This window comes from Eptesicus fuscus, chromosome 10, assembly GCF_027574615.1.
Source record: "Eptesicus fuscus isolate TK198812 chromosome 10, DD_ASM_mEF_20220401, whole genome shotgun sequence".
NCBI classification, from domain to species: domain Eukaryota; kingdom Metazoa; phylum Chordata; class Mammalia; order Chiroptera; family Vespertilionidae; genus Eptesicus; species Eptesicus fuscus.
The window spans coordinates 7,130,358-7,157,293 of record NC_072482.1 but is presented as its reverse complement, the minus strand read 5'-3'; the positions used below and the strand labels follow the sequence as shown (position 1 = coordinate 7,157,293).

The following is a 26,936-nucleotide window of genomic DNA, read 5'->3' as shown; positions in this document are numbered from 1 at the left end:
TGGTATTTTAAATTTTCAGTTTATTTTTATATTTTTAGGGGTCTATTGGAAAGACCCCAGGTGATACTAACGTGCAGCCCCAGGTGAGAGCCGCACTGTGACCAGCAGCCCTGGGTGGCCTCGGACATCCGGCTTTACCACTGAAAGGCCCAGGTCCCGGATCCCCTCAGCGCTGGCAAACCGGGAGGCTCGGTCACCAAATCAGGACACACGGCCTGGGCACAGGTAACTAGAGAGCGACTGAGCTCAGCTTGGGGTGGTGAGAGGCCACGGGGCAGCCCGTGGCAGGAGCCAGGCCCTGAGGGGGAGAGCGGCCGCTGGGCTCAGTCAGACAGGTCCCCGTCCTCGGGGTCGCCAGGGCTCCAGCCGCTGGCCGCCCGCTCCATGGCTTTCACCCAGCGGCCCCTCAGCTCCTCGGTGTCGGCCTTGAAGGTGTACAGCTGGCCGGACTGCTGCAGCTGGAAGGCTCGGGGGTCCCCCTGGGGCCCAGTGGTCACCTGGTAGCCCAGCAGGGGGATGGAGGTGTGAGCCCGAATGTCCTGGGAGGGAGGAGAGAGCCGTGGGCCACTGTCCTCCCATTCAGCCCCGCGGCCTCAGGCAGTCACACACCTGCTCCCCCTTCCCACAGCCCCAGGAGGAGGAGGGCTGGAGGGAGGAGCAGGGGACAGGAGAACTGGCTGCCCCTTGAGGACAAAGCCGTCGTGCCCTGGAGTCTGGGCCCAGCTTTGAAAGCCACTAATCCTGTGGCTCCAGAGAACTGTGTCTGCATTGGGCCTCCGTCTCCAAATCGGAGGTATGGGCCAACAATATCCCCTCCCCCACCCCCACATGCTGTGAGAAGGCCAAGGCCTGGGGCCAGGTGGCGGCATTACCTGGGGGGCAGCGTAGACGTAGAGCACGAGGGGGTCGTCCCGGGGGATCACACACCAGCCCCGCGTGCTGCTCTTGCCCCACTTGTCCCCGACGAGCTGCAGGAAGCTGCACATGAGGCTCTGCTCGGCCCCCGCCGAGGACCCTTTCTGAAACCAGAGGACAGAGCTGGACAATCACTATTTCTGGTCCTGCAGCCACCCTGCGAGGCAGTTCTTCGTCCCTGAGGCTCAGAGAGGTGCCATCATGGGCCTGTGGTCACACAGCTGGCCCGTGGCAGAGCTGGCCAAACCCTGGTCAGCCTGAACTGGGGCAGGTGCGGGGGGGCTTTTCACCTGAAAGTTCCCCCAGGGAACACAGTTAGGGCCTGAGAAGGGGCTGACCTTCCCCTCTCTCCAGGGGCGGGCTGTGTTGCCTAATGGTCAGCGAGGGCGTGACGGGGGTGGACCTAGAACAATGGGGAGGACTGGAAGGCAGGCCGATGCCCATGGAAAGGAACTGGAAGCCGGGAGCTGTGTCCAGCTGGAGTAGGCTGGTCTTCTCCCCTCCGGGGCAGTGGGATGCCCACTGGCCTCTAGTGAGGGGCAGAGGGCACATGTGCCGGGCCGGGTCACACTGTCTTTGTGGCACAAAGCTGAATACAGCCGGCGCCCACAGGCGCTGCCCCGCGGCGAGGGAGGCGGGGGAGGGCCTGGGGAGTGAGCGGCTCAGCCGGGCCCAAGGGCAGCCGAGAGGACGGCTGTGGGGAGGCCACGGCGCTGGCTCCTAACTCGCTGGGTGACCGGGGGCAAGTCGCTGCTCTGGCCTGGGTTCCCATGAGACAGGTCCCTGAGTCCCTTTTGGTTAGAATGGAGTCTCCCATCTGCCCCTTTCCAGCAGTGAGACCCTGACCTGGAGCCTCGGTTTCCCCATCTGTAAAATGGAATCGGTAACCCCAGCTCTCTTCATCTGCTGGGACTACTGGGCAGCTGAGGGGCCATGGACAGGGACTGTCGGGAGAGGCTGTGTGGTCACCGGATGGGGACACAGGGAAGGTGGCAGAGCCCGGACCCAAAGCTGCTTTCCTCTGGGGACAGCAGGCTGTTGGGGGAGGGACAGGAGGGGGGTGTCTGTGAGCAGAGGGAGGAGGGAGAATGTGGCCAGGCGGGCTTTTCCTCCGCACCCAGGACAGTGCCCGCACGTGGCTGCACCCGCAGCCCTTGGCTGAACGGAGGATGCACCCTTACCTCCAGGATACCCCGCCTCTTGTCCTCCTTGTCCTCGGGGAGCACGTGTCCGGTGAGGAAGGTGTAGCAGTGGAGGCAGACGCGGTTGGGCCTGTTGCCGTCATATTTGAGCTCAGCCCGGTAGTCGGAGCACCTGGCACACACCACCTGCGGGAGGAGGGCAGGGGGCCGGGCCTTCCTGAGGCGGGAGAACCATGTTGTGCCTTGGCTGGGAGCGGGGCCGCAGGGAGAGTAGCCGGGGAGGGGCAGGAGGAAGCAAGGCAGGCTCAGAGAGGAAGGCAGACAGGGGAGAGCCTGCTGCCTGCGGCCCACGGCAGGAGAGCTCAGGCTGGGCCTCCCCAGCGGGCTGACGCCGGGAGGGAGCCGGGCTTCTCTCCCCTCCAGACCCTGAGTGAAGGCAGCCGGCAGTCCCAGCGCTGCCCACACACCCCTGTACCTGAGCCACTCCTCCCCGTGCCCTCAGTCCCCTCTCCCATCTCACTCCCCCTCCCAGCAGCCCAGCAGCCAGGCGGGGCCTCATGCCTCACGGGGAACTCCGGGCGCCCAGAGGGGCGGCCACTGGCCAGGGCCGCACAGCTCACTGGCTGCAACTGGCCCTCCACCAACAGGACCTGTCCTTCCGCAGTTTAGATTTAAGATCCATGCAAATTCTGCATTCCGCTCAACCCCAGGGCCAAGCCTGCTCCCATACAAAATGACGGCTGCTTGTCTTGCCAGGAAGACCTGCCCTGGTGACTCCGCAGAGTGGGGCCTCCCCCGCCCACCACGGAGGGGCCCCAAGAAGGCCGACGTGGATCAGGCCGGGGGGGACCGGGTGAAAGAGGCATGATGGGGCTCGAAAAAAACACGGGGTGCTACAGGACGTGACTTCCAGGAGGACTGGGGTGTCACCGTGTGTCCAGGATGTGGGCTTGGAAATGAGGGCGAGAGAGAGAGAGAGAGAGAGAGAGAGAGGGAGAGGAGAGGAGAGGGCTATTCCTCAGTGAGCCCCTGGGTGTGCCCAGCTCAGCAGGGGACGGAGGGCCCCGCCCTGGCCAGGATTCCCGTCTGGCAGGCAGGAGACAGAAACTGGGCACCAAACCACCGAAAGGATGACTCACGGATACCAAGGTCTGCACAGGTGGGAGGAACCCCACACCGGGCCAAGGGCACCCCACATCCTCACACTGGGGGCTTCAACTACCTCGGGAGTATTTTATTTTATTTTTATTGAGATTTAATTGTTAAATATTATTAGTGTGTATTTCTTTTCTCCTCCACCAACTTTTCATTTTGAAAAATTTCAAACCTGCAGACAAGTTGAAAGAACAATTCAATGATACTCCACTCCACCAACTCCCCAACTGTTAACATTTTTTGCCTCATTTGCGTTACCTCTCTCTGCATATGTGCATTTTATTTTTTCTGAACCATTTGAATATAAGTTATAGTCATCATGACCCCTCACCCTTAATGATGCCGCGGGGACCTCCCAGGAGCCAGAGCACTCTCCTGCCTGCACTCACTGTCAGGGTCACACGCGGGAAGTTTCACACGACACAGAGTCACTGCGTCTGGACGGCTCAGCATCAGGCCCGCCCCGCCGGGTCCCAGGAACCACCTCCGGAGGTGCTTTTGTTTCCGGATCCAGGATCCAATCCAGGATCTTACATTTCATCCAGTTGTCAGAATAGTGTATTGCTTCCATGTACCTGCCTCGGGCTGTTATGGTATTCTTCGTGCCTTTTCTGCACTTCTTAACTACTTTAAATATATTTTTAGAACTACTTACTACGTCACAAGTGTGAATGGACTCAAGTCTTATTGACAGGCGTGAATCGCCAAGAACAGGAGCTAATACCCAGATCCGGGATGGAACTCTTAAATCTCCACATAGGTGTGTCCCAGGCCTAGACATTCCCTCTGTGTTCTGCTTGCACTTTAACACAGTTCAGGGACACCTCCCTGCCCCAGCCTGCCCAGCGGGCCTCCTGTCCCCAGAGTTCATAAAAGACTAAGGTCCACTTCTCTGTTTGCAGAGTGGCGGGGGTGGGGGGGAGGCTGTGATGTCAGCAGAGAGCAGCTCAAGTGCAGCAGGTGTTACACGCAGGTGAGGTGGCCTGGAGGGACAGGCCCCTTCCCCAGTGGCCTGTGACTCACTCCTCTGAGGGGCCTGAGCTCTGGAGGAGGGAGGAAAGGAGGAGACGGCGAGGGAAGGGGGCACCTTCCTTAGTCCAGTCCTCACTGCCACCCGAGGCAGACATTATCATCCCCATTGCACAGGTGAGGAAACTGAGGCCTGAGCTGGGCGGGCAGAGTTAGCCACAGAACGCAGAGCTGGAGTGCTGAGGGCTTGAGAGGAGAGGAGAGGAGAGGACAGCTAGCGGGGCCAGTCAGGAAGGGAGGACGAGGGTGGCGTTGCAGGCGTGGGGCTGAGGCGGCGGGTGCAAGGCCGGAGAAGGCTGGGGGCTTGCATGCCCCTCGCCCTGATGCTGGAGACCACGCCCCGGTGCTGGGCTGGGGGCCTCGGGAAACGAAGGAAGCAGGTGGCTAATAGGACCACCTTGGGGAGTGTCCTGAGCACTAGTTAGGGGGGAGGATGAGTCCTGCGTCCCCGGTGGGCACTGTGAGGTCCAGACGAGGCGCCTCCCACGCCTGGCACAGAGCTCATGCCGGCCCTTCCGGGCTGCGCTGGCTGGAGGGGCTGGTTGGCAGGGAGGGGTGCCGAGAGGGGTGCCGAGAGGGGTGCCAGCAGGGGTGGCGGGGGGGGGGGGGGGCACTTACGTAGCCGCAAGCCCGGCAGTGGTGGCGGCGGCGCGTCAGGGCGTTGAAGGGCTCCTGGCAGCGCATGCACATGGTCACCATGTTGTCCCGGACCCACTGAGGCGCCCGCAGGCCCAGCTCCTCCGACTGCAGCTGGGGGCAGCAGGGCGGGCACTTCCTCACCCTCTTTGCCCACTCCGGAGCCCGGGCCCTGCCCCCCTGCTCGGCGGGGTCCGTGTGGGCCTCCCAGCGCCTTCCACGCGGCTGCACGGCGAGGCCGCGGGGCGCTCAGTTACGATCGTTCCCTTTCACAGGTGAGCAAACTGGCCCAGAGGCCTAGTGACTCCGCACAGCCCCCCAGCAAGCCAGGTCCGAAATCAGTCATCCTCTCCCTGACCACCCCGCCGGCCTCCACCTTCCCCAGGGCGTACGTTTCTCAGGCGCTTTCAACCCAAACCTGCACCCCAGCCCCGCCAGGCCGCTGAGACCGCAGCCCCTCCTGGGCTGGTGGCCTGGAGGCTGCTGGTGGGCACCCCTGGCACTGAGTCCCTGACAGGGCGATGCTGGGGTGGGTGGGCTTCCCCGGTCCCTTCAAATCACTCCTGGGTGACACTCCGCCCTCGGAGCTGCCTTCCTTACCTCCCGCCCCTGGGCGGCGCCCTCGGGGCCCTGCACCGCAGCCTTGAAGGTTTCATTCCGCTTCTCGATTTGGTCAATAGCTGCTTGGCAGGCCTGGGGAGGGGGCAAGGGAGTCGTTAAAGGGGAGGGGGCCAGGGGGGACTTATTCATCGTTCCATCCGTCCACACACTCGGCAGACACTGCTGAGAGCCGCTGGGCGAGGGATACTAAGTGCACACAGGCTGACTTCAGGAGAGAAACCATTACCCCAGATTACGGATGTGAAAACTGAGGCTCAGGGATGTTTAGTGACTTGTTCCAGGCCACCCAGCTAGACAGTGAGAGGCAGCAGAATTCTAACTCAGGGGTGACTCCAAACTGCCTCAGAGCAGCTCCTGAGGAAGAGCAGGGAGCAGCGGGCACCCGCACAAAACCCGCCCCCCCCCCCCCCACCCCGCCCCGCCCCGCCCCGCCCATGCATGCGCCCTCCCTCCCCCTCCGCCTGGGTGGTGGGTCGGAATCCCAGGGGCCCTGGGTTGGTCTGGTACCTGCATCCAAGAAATCATTTCCTCCTGGGACCTGCTCGGAAAGTGAAGGAAGGTGTTGAGATGGGCCCTCCCCGCTTCCCGCCCCGCCCCCAGCGGCCGCCTACCTGGCCTGCAGCTGCAGGGTGCGCTGCTTCCCGGACACCAGGAAGGAGTGCGGGAACTCGGCGTCAGTCAGCTCCCGCACCTGCTCGGAAACAGGCAGGGCGTTCAGACTTGTCCCACCGCCCGCCAGGCCAGGCACGCTGGGGTGGAGGGAGAGGGATTGTGCCCACGGGCAATGCCAACGCCAGGGACAGGGATGGGAGCTGGCTCAGCACCTCCCTGGTCCCTCGGAGCCAAGCGAAGGCTGCTCATGGCTCCTGGAAGTTCAGCAGCAGCTAAGGTGGCCCAGTGTGAGGCAGGGGTGACATCTCCTGACACATGACTCACCAGAAATGAAAACTGGGTCACAAATTGGGCTTGGGACACAGCTTTTGCAAGAGCAGACGTAGGGCCTAGAATAAGACCCTCTACCCCATGCAGAAAACGAAGGAATTGATTACCCAATTCATGGATCACGCAGAACCCCCTCAAATGGATCCAAGAATTGGGCAATCAACTCCTTCTTGCCTTTCACCACGCTCTTGCCCAGGGTCCCAGGGCCATTGTGAAAGCCACCAGTCAGAGAACGCTTGCCCAGCGAGGCCCTGGAGTTCAGGGCTCTCCATACACGTTCTCACTCAACCCTGAAATGGCTGAACCCACGGATCCCTCCTAACACTTAGCCATTCCGTGCCTCCCAGGGGCGGCATCTCTCTCTCCCCAGCTGCAGGCTCCCTGCACAGCTGAATCCGCTCAGGTCTCTGGGTTATCCACCGGTTTACAAGAAATGTGTGAGCCCGTGGGACATGTTCAATGGCACCACAGAGGTGCAGTCAGCAAAATCCAGGCTATGAGAAACTCTACCAGAGAAATTATCTCATTTTTCAATAGATAAATGAGAAAAAATGTGGGAAAGGGAAGTGTAATGGATTAAACGGGACGTAAGAAGCACATCACAAAGGATTCAAACAGATCAGCTGTGAGAAGACATTTATGAGACAGTCAAGGAAAACCGAAGGGTCCTAATGTTACTAAATAATTGTTATCCATTTGTCAGAGGTGATAATGGGACTGTTGTCATCTTTTAGGCCAAAAGAAAGAGTTGTTATCTCTGACAGAGACACACTGAAGTACTTACAGGTGAAATAATTATGTGACTGGAATTTGCTCTTAAATAGTCCAGTGGACAAGGGGATTAAGAGGGGAAATACTGAGGAAACAAGACTGGCCTTAAGTTGGCAATTGCTGAAGCCAGGTGAGGAGTATACGGGGCTTCTATTTTCTCTTATCCCTGATGTTTCTATCTCTCTCTCCTTCTCTCTTGCTCTCTGAAATCAATAAAAGTATATATTTTTAAAAATGTTCATAATAAAAAGTTAAAGAAAATCTTCACAGCAATCTTGGGAGGCAGATATTATCATCCTCATTTAGGAGATAAGGAAATGGAGACACAGAGAGGGCAAGAGACCTACCCGAGGTCACACAGCATCTAAATGGCAGAATGAGGATTCAAACTTGGGTTTTTGGCCCCCAAGGGTAAAATGGAAGAACATCTGTTTCCAGCCAGCGCCCGAGTCCTGTGGGCACGGACCTCTCCCCGTGGTGTGGCGTCACACAGGGAAGCCAGAAGAGAGAGTGGAGACCAATGGTCCTGGCCTGGGGAGCTTCGTTGTCACTGAACCCATCTGACTGGCCCCCTGCCATGCGTGCCTTTCAGGGCGGCTCACCACATCCCAGAGAGCAACACCCTTCTTCACGCTGGGCCCAGGCTCCCTCCGGGCCCACAGAGCCCGTCGGCCCCCTCGGTAACGGCCTGATGTGATGGACTCAACACTCTTGGCCACCGGGAAGCTCGGAGAGTATCTGAATGGAGTCGCTCAGGTGGGAAGGTGTGTGGGCCGTCACTGCAGTTGTGTGTAAGGGGTGAAGGGCTGCTTTGTGGGGGGAATGGGACAAACCATTAGTCCCAAAGGCCAGCTAGGAAGCGGTGCCCCAATGGAGGCCGGCCTGCACCTGGGGAGCGGGAAGAGTTTCTACTGGGGGACAATGTCAGGAAATCTGGCAAGACTCCATGACTAAGTGGTGAGGGCGAGGGGAGAGGGCAAAGAAGGGAGAAGTCTAAGGTTCGGAGTCCAGAGGTAGGAAGAAATCCGATGCTTTTCACAGAAATGGGCAGCTCCGGACCTGGGGGTCCAGGACCACCTGCCTTTGCCGGGCAGGTGGAGGCTTCTAGCGGACACCTTCCTGATCCCAGTCTCCCCCTCCCCCAGGTCTGGGCTGGTTCAGGCCCCTTTGTGTCAATTAACAAAAGACACCACTCAAAACACCTTACTGACATCTGTTGGCAGACTGGCATAACAGTCAGGTTTTGTTGGAACAAGACACTTGACTGCCCTCTGCTGGCCAAGGAGAGTTGTGCATACACCGTCTGTGCCGGGCTGCGGATGAGGTGTGCCCATCTTAGATGACGTGTGTCCTACAGTGAACACCTTCCCAGCTGTGCATGGAGACCCTGCTGTGTGTCTCACATCCCTCCTGCTTCCCCGGCTGGCCCTGTGCAGGATGGCACAGCGTTAGGACCAGGTCGGACCTCGGGGACAATCAGCTGCTGAGAGCAGTCCGACCTGACATCCAGGAGGAGAAGGCCAGGGGTCGTAGGCCAAGGGGAACATCGTGGTGGCTGAAGGCCGGACCTGCCTCCAAACCTCAGACTCAGAAAATGGTTCCCGTGCAGACGCGGGTGGGGGGAGAGCTCTGCACCTGCCAGGCCTGTGCCATCCAGGAGAGGGGGCTGTGTGGCCGCTGGAGCACAGAACGCCCTGTGAGGAACATGCTCTGGGACTTTCTCGGTCTCACTCGCCAAGGCACCCAGAAATACGAGCCTGCACATGTGCCAGCGTTATCCTAACCCAAAACCAGATAGACACCGCAGCGAAAGAAAATTATAAGCCAACATCCCTGATGGACATAGATGTAAAAATCCTCAACAAAATATTAGCAAATCGGTTCCAGCAACACATTCAAAAGATAACACACCATTGACCATATGGGATTTATTCCAGGGATGCAAGGTTGGTGCAATATCTGCAAATCAATTAATGTGATACATCATATAAACAAAATGAAGGATTAAAATCATATGATCATATCAATAGATATGATCAATAGATATCAATCGATTCAGAAAAAGCATCTGACAAAATTCAGCACCCTTTACGATAAAAACTCAGCAAAGTGGGAATAGAGGGAGCATACCTCAACATAATAAAGGCCATATATGACAAACACACAACTAACATCATATTCAATGGGGGAAAATTAAAAGTGTTTCCCTAAATATCAGAATAAGATAGGGATGTTATTTTTTTAATATCTTTTCTTTTTAAAAAATGTATTTTATTGACTTCATAGAGGAAAGAAGAGGGAGAGAGGGATAGAAACATCAATGATGAGAGAGAATCAATTGGCTGCCTCCTGCACACCCCCTCCTGGGATGGAGCCCACAAGCTGGGCATGTGCCCTCACTGAGAATTGAACCGGGATCTCCTGGTTCATAGGTCGACATTCAATCACTGAGCCACACCGATGGCTGGGCACCACTTTTTTTTCAGAGAGAGAGAGAGTGAAAGGGAAGAGAGACATCAATGTGAGCGAGACACATGAATTGGTGAGAGAGACACATCAATTGGTTGCCTTCTGCACATGCCCTGACCATCAGAGGCACATGCTCTTGACCAGAATCGAACCTGCAACCCTTCTGTCCAAGGGCCAACGCTCTATCCACTGAGCCAAACCATCGAGCATGTCAAACTCGAGGCCAGCGGGCTGCATGCCTCGAGTTTGACATGCTTGATCTAGGGCTTTACCACTCTTATTCAACACAGAACTGGAAGTCCTAGCCACACGATCAGACAGGAAGAAAAAATAAAAGATATCCAAATCGGAAAGAAGTAAAATTGTCATTATTTGCAGATGACAAGATACTGATATATATAGAGAGAACCCTAAAGATTCTACCAAATGGCTACTAGAACGGATAAAGGGATCGAGTCAAGGAGCAGGATGCAAAATAAATATTCAGAAATTGGTTGCATTTTTATACACCAATAATGAACTATCAGAAAGGGCAAGAGGGAAACTAAGAAAACAATCCCATTTACAATTGCATTACAACATACCTAAGAATAAATTTAACCAAGGAGGTAAAAGACCTGTACTTGAAACATTATAAAACACTGAAAAAAGAAATTGAAGAAGATATAAATAAATATATTGTGCTCATGGATAGGAAGAATTAACATCATTAAAATGTCCATACTACCCAAATCTATAGATTCAATGCAATTCTCATGAAAATACTAATGGCATACTTCACAGAACTAGAAAAAATAATCCAAAAATTTATATGGAACTACAAAAGACCCCGAATAGCCACCGCAGTCTTGAGAAAGAAGAACTAAGTTGGAGGAACCACGCTAACTGATATCAAACTATACTACAAAGCCACAGTAACCAAAGCAGCATATTACAAGCACAAAAGCAGACGGCATATAGATCAATGAAGCAGAATACAGAGGCCAGAAATAAACCCAGGCCTCTGTGGTCAATTAACATTTGACAAAGGAGGCAAGAGCATACAATGGGGTAAAGACAGTCTCTTCAATAAATGGTGTTGGGGAAATTGGACAGATACATGCAGAAAAATGAAACTAGACCACCTTCTTACACCATACACAAGAATAAACTCAAAATGGATTAAAGGCAAATGTAACACTTGAAACCATAGAACTCCTAGAAGAAAACAGGCAGTAAAATCCCTGACATCTCTCTTAGCAATAGTTTTCTGATATGTCTCCTCAGGCAAGGGACACAAAAGGAAAATAAACAAATGAAACTACAACAAACTAAAAAGTTTTTGCACAGCAAAGGAAACCATCAACCAAACAAAACAACCTACTGGATGGGAGAACACATTTGCCACTGATATATCTGATAAGGGGTTAATATCCAAAACTTATAAAGAACTCTGACAACTCAACACAAAGAAAACAAACAATCCAATGAAAAATGGGCAGAGGACCTGAACGTTTCTCCAAAGAAGACATACAATTGGCCAATAGACATAGGAAAAATGCTCAACATCACTGATCATCAGAGAGATGCAAATTAAAACCACAGTGTGAGACAGCACCTCACACCTGCCAGCATGGCTGTCATCAATAAATCAGCAAACAACAAGTGCTGGCGAGGATGTGGAGAAAAAGGAACCCTCATGCACTGCTGGTGGGAATGCAGACTGGTGCAGCCACTGTGGAGAACAGTATGGAAGGGCCTCAAAAAATTAAAAATGGAACTGCATTATGACTTAGCAATTCCACTTCTGGGTATGTATATATTAAAAAAAAAACCCTCAAACACTAATCTGAAAGAATATATGCACCCCTATTTCATGGCAGCGCTATTTGCAAGAGGTAAGGTCTAGAAGCAGCCCAACTGCCCATGAGGAGAGGAGTGGATAAAAATGCTGTGGTACGTGTACACAATTAAACATTACTCAGCTGCAAAAAAGAATGAATCTCTCCTTCTGCCACAGCATGGCTAGACCTAAAGTGTATTACACTAAGTGAAATAAGTCAGTCGGAAAAAGACAACTATCGTATGATTTCAGTTATATGTGGAATCTAAAGAACAAAATAAATGAACAAATTTGAAAGTCATAAATACAGAGAACAGACTGATGGCTGCCAGAGGGGAGGGAGTTGAGGGCCTAGGTGAAAAGGTGAAGGGATTAAGACGTACAAATGGGCTCAGCCAGTGTGGCTCAGTGGTTGAGCGTCGACCCATGAACCAAGAGGTCACCAGTTCGATTCCCGGTTAGAGCACATACCCAGGTTGCAGGCTCGATCCCCAGTTGGGGGCATGCAGAAGGCAGCTGATTGATGTTTCTCTCTCATCAATGTTTCTACCTCTCTATCCCTCTCCCTTTCTCTCTCTCTCAAAATCAATAAAAGCCTTTAAAAAAAAAGTGAATGTGCTTTTAAAAAAAGCACAAATTTCCCTGGCCAGTGTGACTCAGTGATTAGAGCATCAGCCTGCGCACGGAAGGATCTCAAGGTGGATTCCTGGTCAAGGGCATGTATCAGGGTTGCAGGTTCAATCCCAGTCGGAGCACATACAGGAGGCAACCGATCAATGTGTCTCTCTCAATCGATGTTTCTCTCTCTCTTTCTCTCCCTCTTTCCCCCGTCCCCTGCCACTCTCTCCAAAAATCAATGGAAAAAAATATGCTTGGGTGAGGATTAATAAAAAAAATTTTTTTAAAGAAATACAAAATTTTTTTGATATATATTTTTTATTGATTTCAGAGAGGGAGAGATAGAAACATCAATGATGAGAGAGAATCATTGATCGGCTGCCTCCTGCACACCCCCTACTGGGGACTGATCCTGCAACCGGGGCATGTGCCCTTGACTGGAATCAAACCCAAGACCCTTCAGTTCGAAGGCCGATGCTCTATCCACTGAACCAAACCAGCTAGGGCAAGAAGTATAAATTGATAGTTACAAAATAGTCATGGGGATATGAAGTATAATAATCCTATATAATAAACTCTTAATATGCTAAGTGTCTGGTTGTCTGGTGGTCTGTTCAATCAATCAAAGCATAATATGCTAATGATATGCTAAGGCCACTCAACCACTCACTATGACATGCACTGACCACCAGGGGGCAGACACTGCAACCGGGGGTCCTGCGGGTCAGGACTGAGTGAGATGGGCCGGACACGCCCTGGAGCCCTCCCGCAGTCCCTCCCTGGCTGGCCAACCTCCCCCATCCCTCCCCGGCCTCCATCGCGCACCAGTGAGGTCCCTCGGCCTGGCCTGCACCCTCTCGCAATCCGGGACCCCTTGAGGATGTCGAAGAGCCAGTTTTGGCCCAATCTCACAGGTGCATGAATTCGTGCACCAGTCCTCTAGTATTGTAATAACTATGGATAGTGTCAGGTGCATACTGAAAATATTGGAAGGAACACTTTGTAGAGTACAAGATTGTCTAACCACTATGCTGTACACTTGAAACGAATACAAATACTAAAATAATATTGAATATGTTGAAAATTTTTGAAAAAACAAACACACCTGCACATGCTTCTTCCACCCCAGCCCTCAGGACACACCTGGACTTAGGAGGGATCAGAGAGGAGTGATCAAGAAGGCTCCCACCACTTCGGCCACGGTGCCTGCAATCTGCCATAGAGTTATCCCTCTGGGTGAAGCCTTAATAGGAACCAGTGTAGCGAGGCGATTAGGAACAGGGGCTCTGGACTCTGTTACACCTGAATCTTCAATCCTGGTCTGACCCCCAGCAAGTCTTAACTTCTCTGGGGCTTGGTTTCCTTATTTTTTTTAAAGACAATTTTTAGAACAGTTTTAAGTTCACAGCAAAATTGAGAGAAAGATACAGAGAATTCCCATATAGCCCTGCCTCCACACATGCACAGCCTCCCCCATTATCAACCCCCACCCCAGAGTGGAGCATTCATTGCCATCAGTGAACCTACATGGACACACCCAAGGTTCGTAGTTTACATCAGGGGTCATGCTTGGTGTGGTACATTCTATGGGTTTGGAAAAATGGGTAATGACATGTATCTACCATTATCATATCATACAAAATACTTCCAGCGCCCTAAAAATCCTCTGTGCTCCGCCTACTCGCCTCTCCCTCCCCCCAACACCTGGCAACTATGGTCCTTCTACTGCAGTGGTTCTCAACCTTCCTAATGCTGTGGTGACCCCCAACCATAACATTATTTTCGTTGCTACTTCATAACTGTAATTTTGCTACTGTTATGAATTGTAATGTAAATATCTGTGTTTTCTGATGGTCTTAGGCGACCCCTGTGAAAGGGTCGTTCGACCCCCAAAGGGGTCGCGACCACAGGTTGAGAACCGCTGTTCTACTGCCTCCATAGTTTTGCCTTGCCTTTCCGTGTCCTATAGTTAGAATCGGGCAGTATTTGCCTTTCAGGCAGCTTTTTTTGCTTAGTTAGGCATTAACGTTTCCCCATGTCTCTTCATGGATTGATAGCGCACTTCTTCTTATCACTGAATACTATTCCATTGTCTGTATGCATCAGAGTTTATTGCCTTATTTTTTAAAACTATTTTTGACTTAAAAATTATTTTAGAGAGAGGAAAGGAAGGGAGAGGGAGAGGGAGAGGGAGAGGGAGGGGGACAGACAGACATCAATGTGGGAGGGAAACATCTAACGGCCACTATCCGTTCAAGCCCCAACCAGGGATGGAACCTGAAACGTGGGTATGTGCCCTGACCGGGAATCGAACACACCACTCTTTGGTGCATGGGACAATGCTCTAACCAATTGGGCCACATAGGCCAGGGCTACTGCCTCATTCTTTTTTCTTTTTTTAAAAAATATACTTTTATTGATTTCAGAGAGCAAGGGAGAGGGAGAGAGCCCTAGAAACACCAATGATGAGAGAGGATCATTGATTGGCTGCCTCCTGCACGCCCCCTGCTGGGGATGGAGCCCGACCAGAATCAAACCAGGGACCCTTCAGTCCACAGGCCGATGCTCTATCTACTGAGCCAAACCAGCTAGGGTGTATTGCCTTATTCTTAAAAACAGAATTAACTACAGCTATACTCACACACAGCCGAATGCACACAGTTATTCAACTCGTTTGCAGAGACTGACGACTGCAAACAACCTAAACGCCCCTCAGCAGAGGCCTGGCCGAGTGACTCGTGGCTCACCACGCCCCGGGACTATGCAGCTGAGCAAAAGCGAGACTCTCACACCATCAGTCTCCAGCACCAGGATTAGTCCAACAAGCAAAGCGCAGAACAGTGTGTGTGGAAGGCAGTGCCACTGTTTATGCGAAACAAAAGGGAGCAATGATAATTATAGTTCTGTTCCTACACAAAGACCACCTCTGGCAGGCCCCCAAGAGGCCAAGGCTGCCGCCAGGAAGGGACCTAGGGGATGCCTGGGGGGGGGGGGGGAATGGACGGACTTTGCATTGCATGTATTCTTCATATTGTTTGATTTTGGAATGTGCATTATCTATATTCTTAAAGTAATAAAATTATTATTTTTAAAAGATTTTTAGACCCGCAAGTGCCGGGGCCAATAAGGGCCCCACATCACAGGCCTGTTGTGAGGACCTGGTGGGGTGATGCAGGGCCGGCCACGGTGACCGCCGTCAGCGGGTGCTGTCACCCACAGCTGAGGCCACCTCTGGATGGGGACCTGACAGTGTGGCCGGTGGACCTGCAGTGTCAGCATCGCCCGGGAGCTGCCCGTCGCCCCCCCCCTCCCCCCCCCCCTGCCCTCACTGAGTCAGAACCCGCATTTTAACAAGACCCAGGGGGACAGGCTGGACCGGGCGCCCCGAAGGCCTGTGGCGGCCCTGGCAGGAGGGCTGGGAGCCCAGAGGGGCAGCTCTAACCCCAAATTTCCCACATCCTCGTTGGCTTGGGCCCTGCCAAGCCTGGGTTCCTGGGCTGAGAACCCGGCGGGCCCCTCCTGCTCACCCCTCTACTCGGGCCCACCCTCGGGGTGAAGCCTGACCGTGGCTGGGGCGCCTCTCACCTTCATGCCGGCCACGTCGATGCGGGTCCTCACCTGGAACTGGGCGCCCACCTGGATGACCCTCGGCACGCAGTAGAGCAGCATGTTGTTGAACTGCAGGAGACACAGCACGGGCGTGTGCAGTGGGGGGCGGGGAGACGGCCGGGCGGGCCCCCTCCACCCCGGGCCCGGGCAGGACCAGCCCCCAGGTCTCCAGGAGACCCTTGGCGCCCCCAGTGCCGCCAGGCAGGTCTTCCCAGTAGCTGACCTAACCCCCTGCTGAGCAGCCTGGAGCACCCATAACACCACACGCTTAGGAGCCAAAGGCACTGGGCTCAGATGCCGACTCTGTGGCTCCCAGGCGAGTCCGGGACACCCCTCAGCTGGGAGCCCCAGGCCCGGAGGCCCCACTGGGCCAGAGGCAGCTGGTGCCGCAGCGGACGGGACGGATCGGCAGGCTCTTCCCTGCTCCTCCCGTGGCGCGGAGGCCTGGGCGGGCCCGGGCGGCGGGACACCCCTCCCCTACCAAGAAGAGGTAGCGCTCCGCGGGGTCTCTGCGGCGGAAGGAGATCTTGAGCACCGGGCCCTCGCGGAGCAGGGCGTTGGAGGGGTCCACGATGTCGTCTTCCAGGCCCAGGCGCTGGTACACCTCCCACAGGTCCTGCAGCCGCTCCTGGGGACGGGGCACCCTCAGTCACAGCGGCAGGGCCCACCTCCTTCTGGGACAGGGGTGAGGGGGTGAGGGGACAAGGGACCAGGGGATGGGCGGAAGCAGAGACCTGGGGAGGCTGAGAGCGGGAGGAAGGGGGTGGCAGGGCCCCGGGGGACCCTTTGCCCTCTCCCCGAGGGCGGGCTGCTCACCATCTCCTTGATGGCTGCGTTGGAGTGTTGCGCGGCTGAGAAGATCAAGTCGAGGGCTTCTGGGGGGCGGGCAGACCAGAGTTGTCCCCTGAAAACCAGGCTGGTGGCTGAGGCAGGGCCCGGAGCTGGTGATGGGGGCCATTGCCCACCAGGCTGGAGAGCTGGACGCCACCGCCAGACAGGGCTCTGGCTGTTGGCGTCTGTCTCTCTCCCTGCTCCCCAGACCCAGGGGTGCACTGGAAAGGCACGGCTTCAAACCCCCGCTCCACTCCTTTCTGGCTGTGTGACATCGAGCAAGTCACTTAACCTCTCTGGACCTTAATGTCCTTGCCTGTAAAATATGGCTAATGGGTCCTGGCCAGTGTGCTAGGTGGTTAGAGCATCAGCACTCACACTGAAGGGCTGTGGGTTTGATTCCCGGTCAAGGGCACGTACCTGGGTTGCAGGTTCAATCCCCCCCACCCCCCCCACCCCCACCCTCCGGGTTGGGGCATGTGCGAGAGGCAACCAATCCATGTGTCTCTCTCACATTGATGTTTCTCTCTCTCTCACTCTCCCTACTTCTCTTCCACTCTCTCTAAAAGTCCATGGAAAAATATCCTCAGGTGAGGGTTAATGAATAGCTAATGGCATAGATAATGTCTACCAGTACCAACGGTCCAGGTTGCTGGCTGATGCTATCATGACATTTTAGCAGGTGCTCAGTGAATATATGGGAGCAGCGCGGCCTCCCCATCCCTGGGCCCCCCCGGGCGTGTCCTCACTCTGGGCATCAGCCCGGTCTGGGGCCTGGGCTGGCAGCTTCTGGACGTATTCCTTGAGCAGCAGCTCATAGCGTGGGATTCTCTGCACGGGCTCCAGCATGTGGTGCTGCAGGGTCAGGCTGCCCGAGGCCTCGCTGCTCTTGGGAGGGATAAGGGGAGGAAGAGTGTGGGGTGAGAGCGGGAGGGGTGAGGGAACTGAGGGAAGGCTGAGCCTGGGAGGTGCCCCAAATCGCTGGGGAATCCAGGCTCTGCCCCGCCCCCACCCAAGCTCACCTGAATTCGAGTGAGAACCTCCTGGAAGCGGGGAGACTTGTCAGTCCAGGTGGCCAGCAGCTCAGCGGCTCGCTCAAAGTTCTTGACATACTCACTGTACATCTTCAGGAAGGGGGCCAGTTTCTGGATCACATCACCGATGCGGGGGGTGGCTGACCTGCAGGAGGGGCGCCCAGGTATGGCCCTCGGCCCGAGGACCTCCTCTCCCTTCCAGGCAGGGCAGGTGAGGCCCGGCCCCCGACCCGCCAAAGCAGCCTCCCCACTGCACTGATGGGTGCAGTTATGGGGCGTGTCATCCCACACGTGTGTGAGGGGGGATGTGTTCTCTCCCATGGACTGGGCTCCCCCAAAGGCCCAGCACCGGCTGGGCCCAGGACAGGTGTTCAGGAACCACCGGATACTTGTTCTTGTGACAGTAACCAAGGCCACATGCCAGGCACTGCACGCCTCCTCTCAGTCAATCTCACAGCCCTGCTTGGAGGAGGAAATGGAGGCTCGGGAAGAACTCATCCAGGGTCGCCTGAAATGAGCCCCTGGAACTATCAGAGCAGAGCAGTAGGGAGCTGGCCCATCTGCGTGTGATTCCCAGCTGCATCTCTTAGTCTAGCAAAGCCTAAGACCCTGACAGCCCAGACTGGCCCATTATTCTAGCTGCCAGTTTCATGGGCAAGTCAACCAGCCTCTCTTTCGTTCAGTTTTCCCATCTGGAAAAGTGAAAATGATGGCAGGTGACCTCGGAGGGTTGACTTTAAAAATACATATAAAGTCAAAAGAATATAACAATGAACTACATATTCATCGCTGGACTTAACAATTACTAACATCCTTCTTTGCTGAAGAATCTTAAAGGACATCCCAGACATCGTGGCATTTCTTTGGCAAAATACGTAAAGCAAGTGATTTTTACCACTCAACACTTTAGTGGTCACTTCTGAAAACAAAGAGGGTTTCTTGCATAACTACGCTGCCCCCTCCACACAGGGGGCTGATCGGAAGATTAAATGAGTGAACAGCTATAAAGCCCCAGCCGGGCATGGAGGAAGCCTTCGATTAGTCGTGCCTCCTAAGTCACCCAGCCTAGTGAGGGCCTGATCCATCCCCTTCCCAGGACACACACACCCACGGCTCATTCATCCAAGCCCCTCGCTGTGCAGACAGTGAGCGCAGAGCAGGAGACTGCCATGGCCACACAGCCAGTGCCCTGGGGCGGCACCCCGACCAGGCCGGGGCTGCGGCCGGGGCTGTGGTTGGGGGACTCGAGGCTCCCGGTGGACCTCACCAGTCATCCAGCCGCCGCTGGAGCTCTGGGAGGAAGAACTGCGCGTGGAACTGGTAGATGGAGGAGATGTTGGAGAAGATGAGCCGGACCACGTCCTCGGGGAAGGCCTTGCTGCTGCGGGCCTCCTCCAGCAGCTCCTGGAAGAACACCTGCAGCCGCCACAGGGTCAGGGCGCGTGCACGGAGCGGGACCCCGCCCCCCCAGCAGCCCAGGGGGACACGCACGGCCCCAAGACAAGCTCCCCGCTTACTGAGTGCTCCCACCTCCCTCGTCCTCCCAACAACCCCAGACGACACTGGCAGGGAAGACTGTATTCTGGCCACTTGACAGATGGGCAAACCCTGGCCTAGAGACTCGCAGGCTTTTGGCCAAAGGCAGGCAGCTGATGAATGTCAGGAATGGGCCAGTCTGGGCTGTCGGGGTCTTAGACTTTGCCGGGCTAAAGGTGCCTCTGCTGGGGCGCAGTGATTGGACCCCCTCGCCTCGGGCTCTTTAAGGAAGTGTGAAGGGGTGATAGGTGAGGATGTTTGCATTGGGGTGAGGATGCTGTGTGGGGCCTGGAATGACTGGCTGGTGTGTACTCGGTACAGGTGGAGGCGCCAGGCACCAAGGTCGGAGTGGGGAGTGGCGCTGACGGGCTGTTCCTGGTTTCTGCCAGCTCCAGCCAGTGGGGCTAGAGGACTCGGGCCTCCTAGAATCAGGTCGAGGGGTCCTAACTCTCAGCACTGGTGAGGTGGGTTGGGAGGGAGAGCAGGGGTGGGGTGAGGGGACCAGGTGCCGGGGCTCAGGTGGGGGTGTCCTAGCCACTGGCCTGGTCCAGCAGGTGCAGGCGGGCCACGTAGGCCTGCTCGGTCTCCAGCAGCTCCTGGACGATCCTCTTCTCAGGCTCCTGCAGGGGGTGTGGGGGGAGAAGGAGAGGGACAGCTTTGGTCTCCTCTGCTGGGCACCTGGGGCATTGTCTTTAAAGATGCCCCGGTGAAACGCACCTCCTGGCATTCACGCCCTCCCAGCACTCGTGCCCTCAGTGCCTCTGGGCTGGCGCTGAGAGATGGGGCAGAAGTGAGGCCGTGCCAGGTCCAGGCCAAAGCCCCAAATAGCCTGCAAATTCTGTCTGTGCTCTCTTGAACCACCACATCTGGAGGTCGGGTGGCCGTGGTGGAGAGACCCCGTGGGGAGGAGAAGCCAGGGGCCCGCCATGCCACGTGCCAGCTGAGCCCAGCCTCTGGCATCGCTGGCCAGGCACCAGGCTGGAGGGTTGAGTTTTGGTGGCATTCCAGCCCCAGCTGCCATCTGACTGCAGCCACATGAGAGTCCCTGTCATGGACTAAGTTGTGTCCCTCTCATATTTATATGTTGAAGCCCTAACCTCTAACGTGACTGTGTTTAGAGCTAGGGCCTTTCAGGGGGTAGTTAAGGTGAGTTGAAGGCATCAGGGTGGGGCCCTCATCCACTGGTGTTTTGTTTTGTTTTGTTTTTGTTTTTGTTTTGTTTTAAATATATTTTATTGATATTTTACAGAGAGGAAGGGAGAGGGAGAGAGAGCTAGAAACATCGGTGAGAGAGAAATATCCATCAGCTGCCTCCTACACACCCCCCACTGGTGATGGGCCTGCAACCAAGGAACATGCCCTTGACCGGAATCGAACCTTGGACCCTTGTGTCCGAAGGCCGACGCTCTATACACTGAGCCAAACCGGCTAGGGCTCATCTACTGGTGTTTAATAGGAAGAGGAAGCAACACCAGGAAAGCAGAGCACAGAGAAGAGGCCCTGTGAGGACACGGCAGGAAGACAGCCACCTGCAAGCCAATGAGGCCTCACCAGAAACCAGCCCTCGGCACCTTGACCTTGGCCTTCCAGCTCCAGCTCCAGAATTGTGGGGAAATACGTTTCTGTCCTTTAAGTCACCCCGGCTGTGGTATTGTGTTATGGGAGCCCGGGTGACTAGGACAAAGCCCAAGAGAGACCAATAGAAAAACCACCCAGTAGTACTCGCGGCAGCCCACAGACTGGTAAGGAAGAATAAACTATTGGGCAAAGGCGTGTTGGGGTGGTTTGTTATGTAGCGATTAATAGCCAGAAGGTACTATTATGATCATCATCTCCATTTGCACGTGAGGAAACTAAGGTGCAAGGAGGTTAAAATGACTTGCCCAGGTCACACCTTTAGCAAGCAGAAGAGGTGGGAGTGAGCCCTGGCCGTCTGGCCCCGGGTCCAAGTATCTTGCAGCCTCCGTGGTGGGCAGTTGGGGTGATGGATGCAAATCACAGGGGTGCAGTGGCCCCTGAGTGCCTGGCCCTTTGAACTGCACAGACGAGGACCCTGAAACCCAGAGAAAGGAGGTGACCTTCCCGGGATCAATCTAAGGATAGGAATTAGCACTGACCTCTGCTTCCAGTTGGGATTGTTGCCTCCTTCAGTGGGTAAACTGAGGCCCCACTGGGAAGGGTACCTGGTTTACAAGATGGAGACTGTTCCAAGCTGTGTGGCCTTAGACATGTGCCTTAAGCTGTCTGAGCTCGGCTCTCCTTGCCTGAAAGACTCCTGCCCAGAGGGGTACGTGCAATACCGGCAGCGGGTACACGCCAGACACTTCATCAAAGCCTTTAACTGGGAGGGGTTAGCTTCCAGCTGGGAAGTGCTGGCGCTGGCTGGGAGAGAGTGTGTGGGGCGGGGGTCAGTGGAGGGGACCCCAGCTCCCCACTTCTACCCCAGCCCTCAAGCACCTGTGTCCCTGGCTCGGAGCAGCTGCTGGGCTGGCAAGATTTCCTCCAGGCCCCACTGGATAGCTTGTTCTTCAGGGAGCTCAGGTACCTCCTGCTGACCGTCCTGGTCCCAGGCCCCAGGGCCTCCCCGACGCTGGGCTTCTCCCCTGGCCCGTCGGGTGGGGGAGACCTGCACCCGGGATGGTGATGCTCGAGCGTGTGGGCCCCGGGCGCTGCTCCTGGCGCCCTGCGAAGAGAGCACACCGGAGGTTTCCTGTCTGTAGAGTGGGGAGAACAGCGCCTCCGTGGTGGGCAGTTGGGGTGATTGATGCAAATCACAGGGGCGCAGTGGCCCCCGAGTGCCTGGCCCTCAGGAGGAGTCGCTAAGTAAAACATCCACTTCCCTCCCGGCTCTTGAAGGGAACCCCAGTCTTCAGAATGAGTCAGCGTGAGCTGCACACTTCCCTGTCCATGCAGCCAGGAGGCCTCTCCCGCTGTGCAGGGCGATGCAGGAGCTGACGCAGCGATCCTGCGCCGCGTGAGCAGACAGTCCTAAGTTAGAAGTTGGGGGGTGTCGGGTTCAAGATGGGGATGTGAGAGGACCCTTCAGACCAAACCTACACACAGACCTAGACAACAAATCCCACACATGAAACAACTTCCTCCGAAAAACCCTGAACGTTAGCCGCTGACACCTGGACTCCTTCGCATTAGGCGAACGAGAGGAGGCCCACACTTAACAGGCAGGGGGGACGGGGCGCGATCTCACCACATACCCCACTCCGGCGCCGCCCAGTCTGGAGGAGTCAAACCAGAGCTGCTCCCTGAGGAGCAAAGATCTGAGCCCACATCCTGCACTCCCAACTTTTAAGATCTGTACCTGGGAACAAGCCCTGGCCCCAGAAATGCAGCCAGGAACCCGCCTGCACACAGAGGTTTGAATGCCCCAGCCCTCCGCGGCCAAGCACCGTCCCTGTGCACCTCACCCCTGTTTTGAGTCTCCGCAGCAGAAAGGGCCTTAGAACCCTAGTGACTGGTTCCTGGAGGGAAGGTGGGGGCCCTAGAACACAGAGGACAGGCAGAGCTGCTACAGCCGGGGCTTTGCAGTGGGAGCTACGCCTGGCGGGGCGGGGGGGTTGGGGGGGGGCAGAGAAAGCCGGTCTGAGAAGTTTCCCTGGGCTCCCAGCGATGGGGTTCGGAGGGCAGCTTGGTCACCCTGCCTACCGGGTCTGCAGGCCATTAAATTCTTTGGGTAACAGAGGCCACCTCCCTGTATGTCCAACGACTTGGGCGGTATCCACTGCCTTTGCTGTGGGAAGGCTTGCGATGACAGCAGGGACAGGCCTCCTCCGGAGGAAGACAGGCTGGGAAGTGGACACCAGCCAGGTACGAAATCTCCAGCATTCCCCGAGAAAGTTTCCCGTGACCCCATTTCCAGCTAAGAGATCGAGGCACAGGGGTAATCTCTCTCAGCGGAGGGGTGGCAGAGATGGGATTGTGATCAGGCAGGCTGGCCCCTGAGCCTTCCTCCCAAACTGCCCCTCCCCACTTGAGCCAATGTGACCGGCCCAAGTCACGCAGCTGGTTCGTGGCAGAGAGGGGATGGGGACCGGCCGCTGATGGCCCCTCACAAGCCCTTCCACCGCTCGGTGCCCCAGGGCCCGGTTCCTCAGGCCACAGGGCTGCAGCTGTGCCTCGGGCTTTCTGTTCTACATGTGGTTTCAGCTTCTGCATTTCTCCCCGAGTGCCCCAGGCCAGCTCGGTTCCTCTTCACCCCTCAGTTTCAGATCAATAATGTGCTGGAGACCACCCAAGAAAGCCCAGGCGGGCATGGGGGCGCCTGCCTCACACAGTAAGGGGAACTTTCACCCCCTACAGGGTCTCCTCTGGCCGAATTCTGGTCTCAGGTCTGCCCCCTCCTGCTAGGGGTGTTGCCGGGCAGAGCACACGAGCTCAAGGTCTCCACTGGGCGTGCCTGGGGCGCTGAGTGGGATGATGCCCTCTGCCCACACCCAAGGGGGTGGTGGGCCCCGGCAGGTGGTTGCAGAGCTGTCCTTGGTGCTGAAATGCTTGGCAAATACCCCGGGAGAGGCAGGGCCAGGTCACCGGCTCGGGAAGTGGAGCTGCCCTATGGGTCCCCGTCTGTGCCCATCTGCCAGGAAGCCCAGGAGGCTCTGTGTGCTCTGCGCCCTCCGCACGGCACCGGGCCCCTCCTGGGATATCTATTGTCCAGGAGCCTAGCATCTGAAGACAAAGGTCTCGGGCAGGGGTCATTCTTTAGCCCCCATGTCTGCTGGCTCCTGGGGGGTGCTGGGCTGTGCCACCCTAGCCTCTCAGGACAGAGGCATCTTCCCTGCAGCTGCTGGCAATTGCCCCGGCCCCCGGAAGAGAGCTGCCTCACCCAAGTTCAAGTCCACACCAGTGATTAGTCCATGTGCGATATAAGGACCCACCTTGCCTCAGCTGGAGCAACCTGAGAGGCACCCCAGTTCCCAGCTCCCTGGGACTAGCCGGGCCTCCGCCCCACGCACGTCCCTCCAGAGATCCCCTGAAGTAAACCTCCACCTCAGAGTCTATCTCCCGAGGACCCAGCGTGACAGTCCCTAGCACAGTCCCTAACATGCCTGCAGCATGGATTAATGTCGTGCACACACACACACACACAGGCACACACATGCACGCACCTACACATGCACACACACACATGCACGCACCTACACATGCACCACCCCTGCCAGGGCCACCAATGACCTCCACACACGTCACCCGGCCTTTCCCCTTCAGACGGAAGCCCCTGCACTGCCCTTTGCCCAAGAACTTATTTTCTCCTCTAGAGATAGAAATAGAACCTCCCTGTTAGGCTGTTAATGAGTAATGAGGTAACAAAACACAGTGCCCCGTAGGCGAGCCGACCCTACACCCCAGTTGTCTGACACAAGCCCAGCTTTTCCTGTGCCCCCATCCCACCCACACAATTCAGTGGCATTCACGCTCAATGTCAGTGTGTCCTGGTTTGAGTGACAGATTATATGGTTATCCCAGTCAGAAGGAGTAAGTACGTGGTCAGTGTTAGCTCTAATTCTTCGGGAGGGGCCATGGGTGGGGTTTGAAGTTCATCTCTCATAATTACACATATCGGGACTCTCCCCAACACATCAGCACACTCTCACCCCTGCCCAGCTCCTTGCTGCCCCAACCACATTCTCCTAGGCCCCGAGGAGCCCATGACCAAGTGGCCCACTGCCCAGTCAGGAGGGGTGTCCAGGACAGGCCCAGAGAGAGGGCTGCTCACTGAGGGCCCCAGGGGGCCCTGGTCCTGCTCCCGGGCCTGGAGGGCCTGTACTGCCCAGGGGCCCAGGGGTGGGCATGGTGACCCTTCCTCAACCCATACCTGCTGTTCTCAAATACAGTCACCAGATCGGACACAGATGCCAGCTTCTCCTCACTCGCCCCCTCCATCCTGCAGGCCTCCAGGGTCCCTGAGGCAGAGAGAGGGGCCTCCAGCTGGCACCCTCAGCCACCCCACCTGGGGTCACAGGTGGGCTAAGGCATCAGGCATCTGCTCCTGTCGTTCCGAGGGCTCAGCAGGCCCGCTCCCGGCTTCCGAGTGAAGAAGGAGGAAGTGGTCCCTGAGCCACAGCCCTGCAGGGGAAAGGCTGGTGCTCCCCGCAGAGGGAGGAGCTCGCGCGGTCCCACCCCTCCTTCACGGGGGCTGAACTTTTGCTCCCGTAGACCCCCAGTTCCAGAAGCCACACAACGGGGGGCAGCGGCCAGAGGTAGTTTCTGGGGCTGTGCCCTTGGCTGGACTCTTGACCAGAGCATCTCTCGTCAACCACACTTTCTCTGTTACAAGGCTCGGCGGATTCTACTTGGTCCTCTCTCAACACCCTCTCTGCATCTGACCCTGTTCACTGCTGTGAAAACAGCTTGCAAAAGTTTAAAAATAGCCTGGCCGGCGTGGTTCAGTGGTTAAGCATCGAGCTATAAACCAGGAGGTCACGGTTCCATCCCCAGTCAGGGCACATGCCCGGGTTGTGGGCTCGATCCCCAGTAGGAGGTGTGCAGGAGGCAGCCAATCAATGATTCTCTCTCATCATTGATGTTTTTATCTCGCTCTGCCTCTCCCTTCCTCTCTGAAATCAATAAAAATATATTAAAAATAAAAGTTAAAAACAAGTTACAAGCCTGTGAGGGGCTGGCAGGAGGAGTTTGTGGTGTCCTCACTCCCTCCCCACCGGGGCTCTCATTTTAATGCTGCAGCCTCCACCCTGTTGCCCCAGGGGAGGGTGCCTTCCTCCCCGAAACTCTGACGGTGATAATAGCGAACACACTCTTTATAGTGTGTTACAGGCATTTTCTCATTTAATTCCATGACAGCTTGTGAAGTGGGTCTTATTACTGCCCTCATTTTACCACTCCGTTTTGTTGTTGTTGTTGTTAATCCTCACCTGAGGCTATTTTTTTATTGATCTGAGTGATAGATTATATGGTGGGTCCTTATATTATCCCAGGAGAGAGTAGAAGGGAGGGGGAGAGACAGAGAGAGAAACATGCTTCCTGCACGTACCCCAACCAGGGCCGGGGATCGAGCCTGCAACTGAAGTACGTGCCTTGGCCAGAATCGAACCCAGGACCCTTCAGCCCGTGGGCTGACGCTCTATCCACGTAGCCAAACCGTCCAGGGCTTACTGTCCTCATTACACAGAAGAAAAAGATGAGGATCAGAGAGGTTAAGTGACTTGCTCCCAGTCACCCAGTAAAGACACAGAAGAAGTCATGATTCCAAAGCCAAGGTGAACGTCCTCCAGGTCTGGCGGGGATTGGGAGCCTGGCTGAGCTCTGACTGCCCCACCCGCGGGCTTCCCAGCTCCCAGTGCGCCCGGGTGGCCCTGCCCGAAGTCTCCTCGGCCGCCTGGGCTCCCAGCCCTTCCAGAGCAGCACTGCCTCTGCTCGCTCGCTCGCTCGTTCAAGCCTCACAGGCCTTCCGGGCCCTCCCACTGGGCTCTGGCCGCTGGTCCTGAGCCAAGCTTTCCGATGAGACTGGTCTTTGTCCTGCAGTGCAGGGACTTGGCACCCGAGAGCCTGGCACCGCTTCAGGCTCCGGCGCCTGTGAACCGGGGCTCACACGCCACAGCCCCTCTCAGAGCTCCGCCTCAGCGGTTTCTGCCAGCAGGTGCCTGGCTCCTCCCCCACCCTAAATTTTACTAAACCTCCTCCCTTTTGCTTTTACTTTTTATGCCTCCCATGAGCCTGTAACCCAGGCCCAGCAGCCACCAGCTCATGGCCAGTCCTGCTCCACGTGCAGCCACATTCACTGCCCCCCCACACACACCCAGACATCAGATGACTTCACCCCTAAACATTTCCTGT

General features: G+C 56.0%; 1 protein-coding gene across 1 annotated transcript; it reads right to left on the bottom strand.

Moving 5' to 3' along the window:
* Nucleotides 1-25,025, bottom strand: FGD2 (FYVE, RhoGEF and PH domain containing 2). The gene is made up of 16 exons (XM_008151958.2): nt 24,958-25,025; nt 21,588-21,813; nt 19,673-19,750; nt 18,862-19,010; nt 17,583-17,739; nt 17,310-17,448; nt 16,546-16,604; nt 16,211-16,357; nt 15,706-15,798; nt 6,110-6,189; nt 6,006-6,036; nt 5,478-5,570; nt 4,860-4,991; nt 2,097-2,243; nt 873-1,019; nt 1-539 (listed from the first exon to the last, which is right to left on the bottom strand). The coding sequence occupies exons 1-16, from the start codon at nt 25,023-25,025 to the stop codon at nt 324-326; spliced, it is 1,962 nt and encodes a 653-aa protein (XP_008150180.2). The 3' UTR covers nt 1-323.
* Between the last annotated feature and the right edge of the window lie 1,911 nt (nt 25,026-26,936).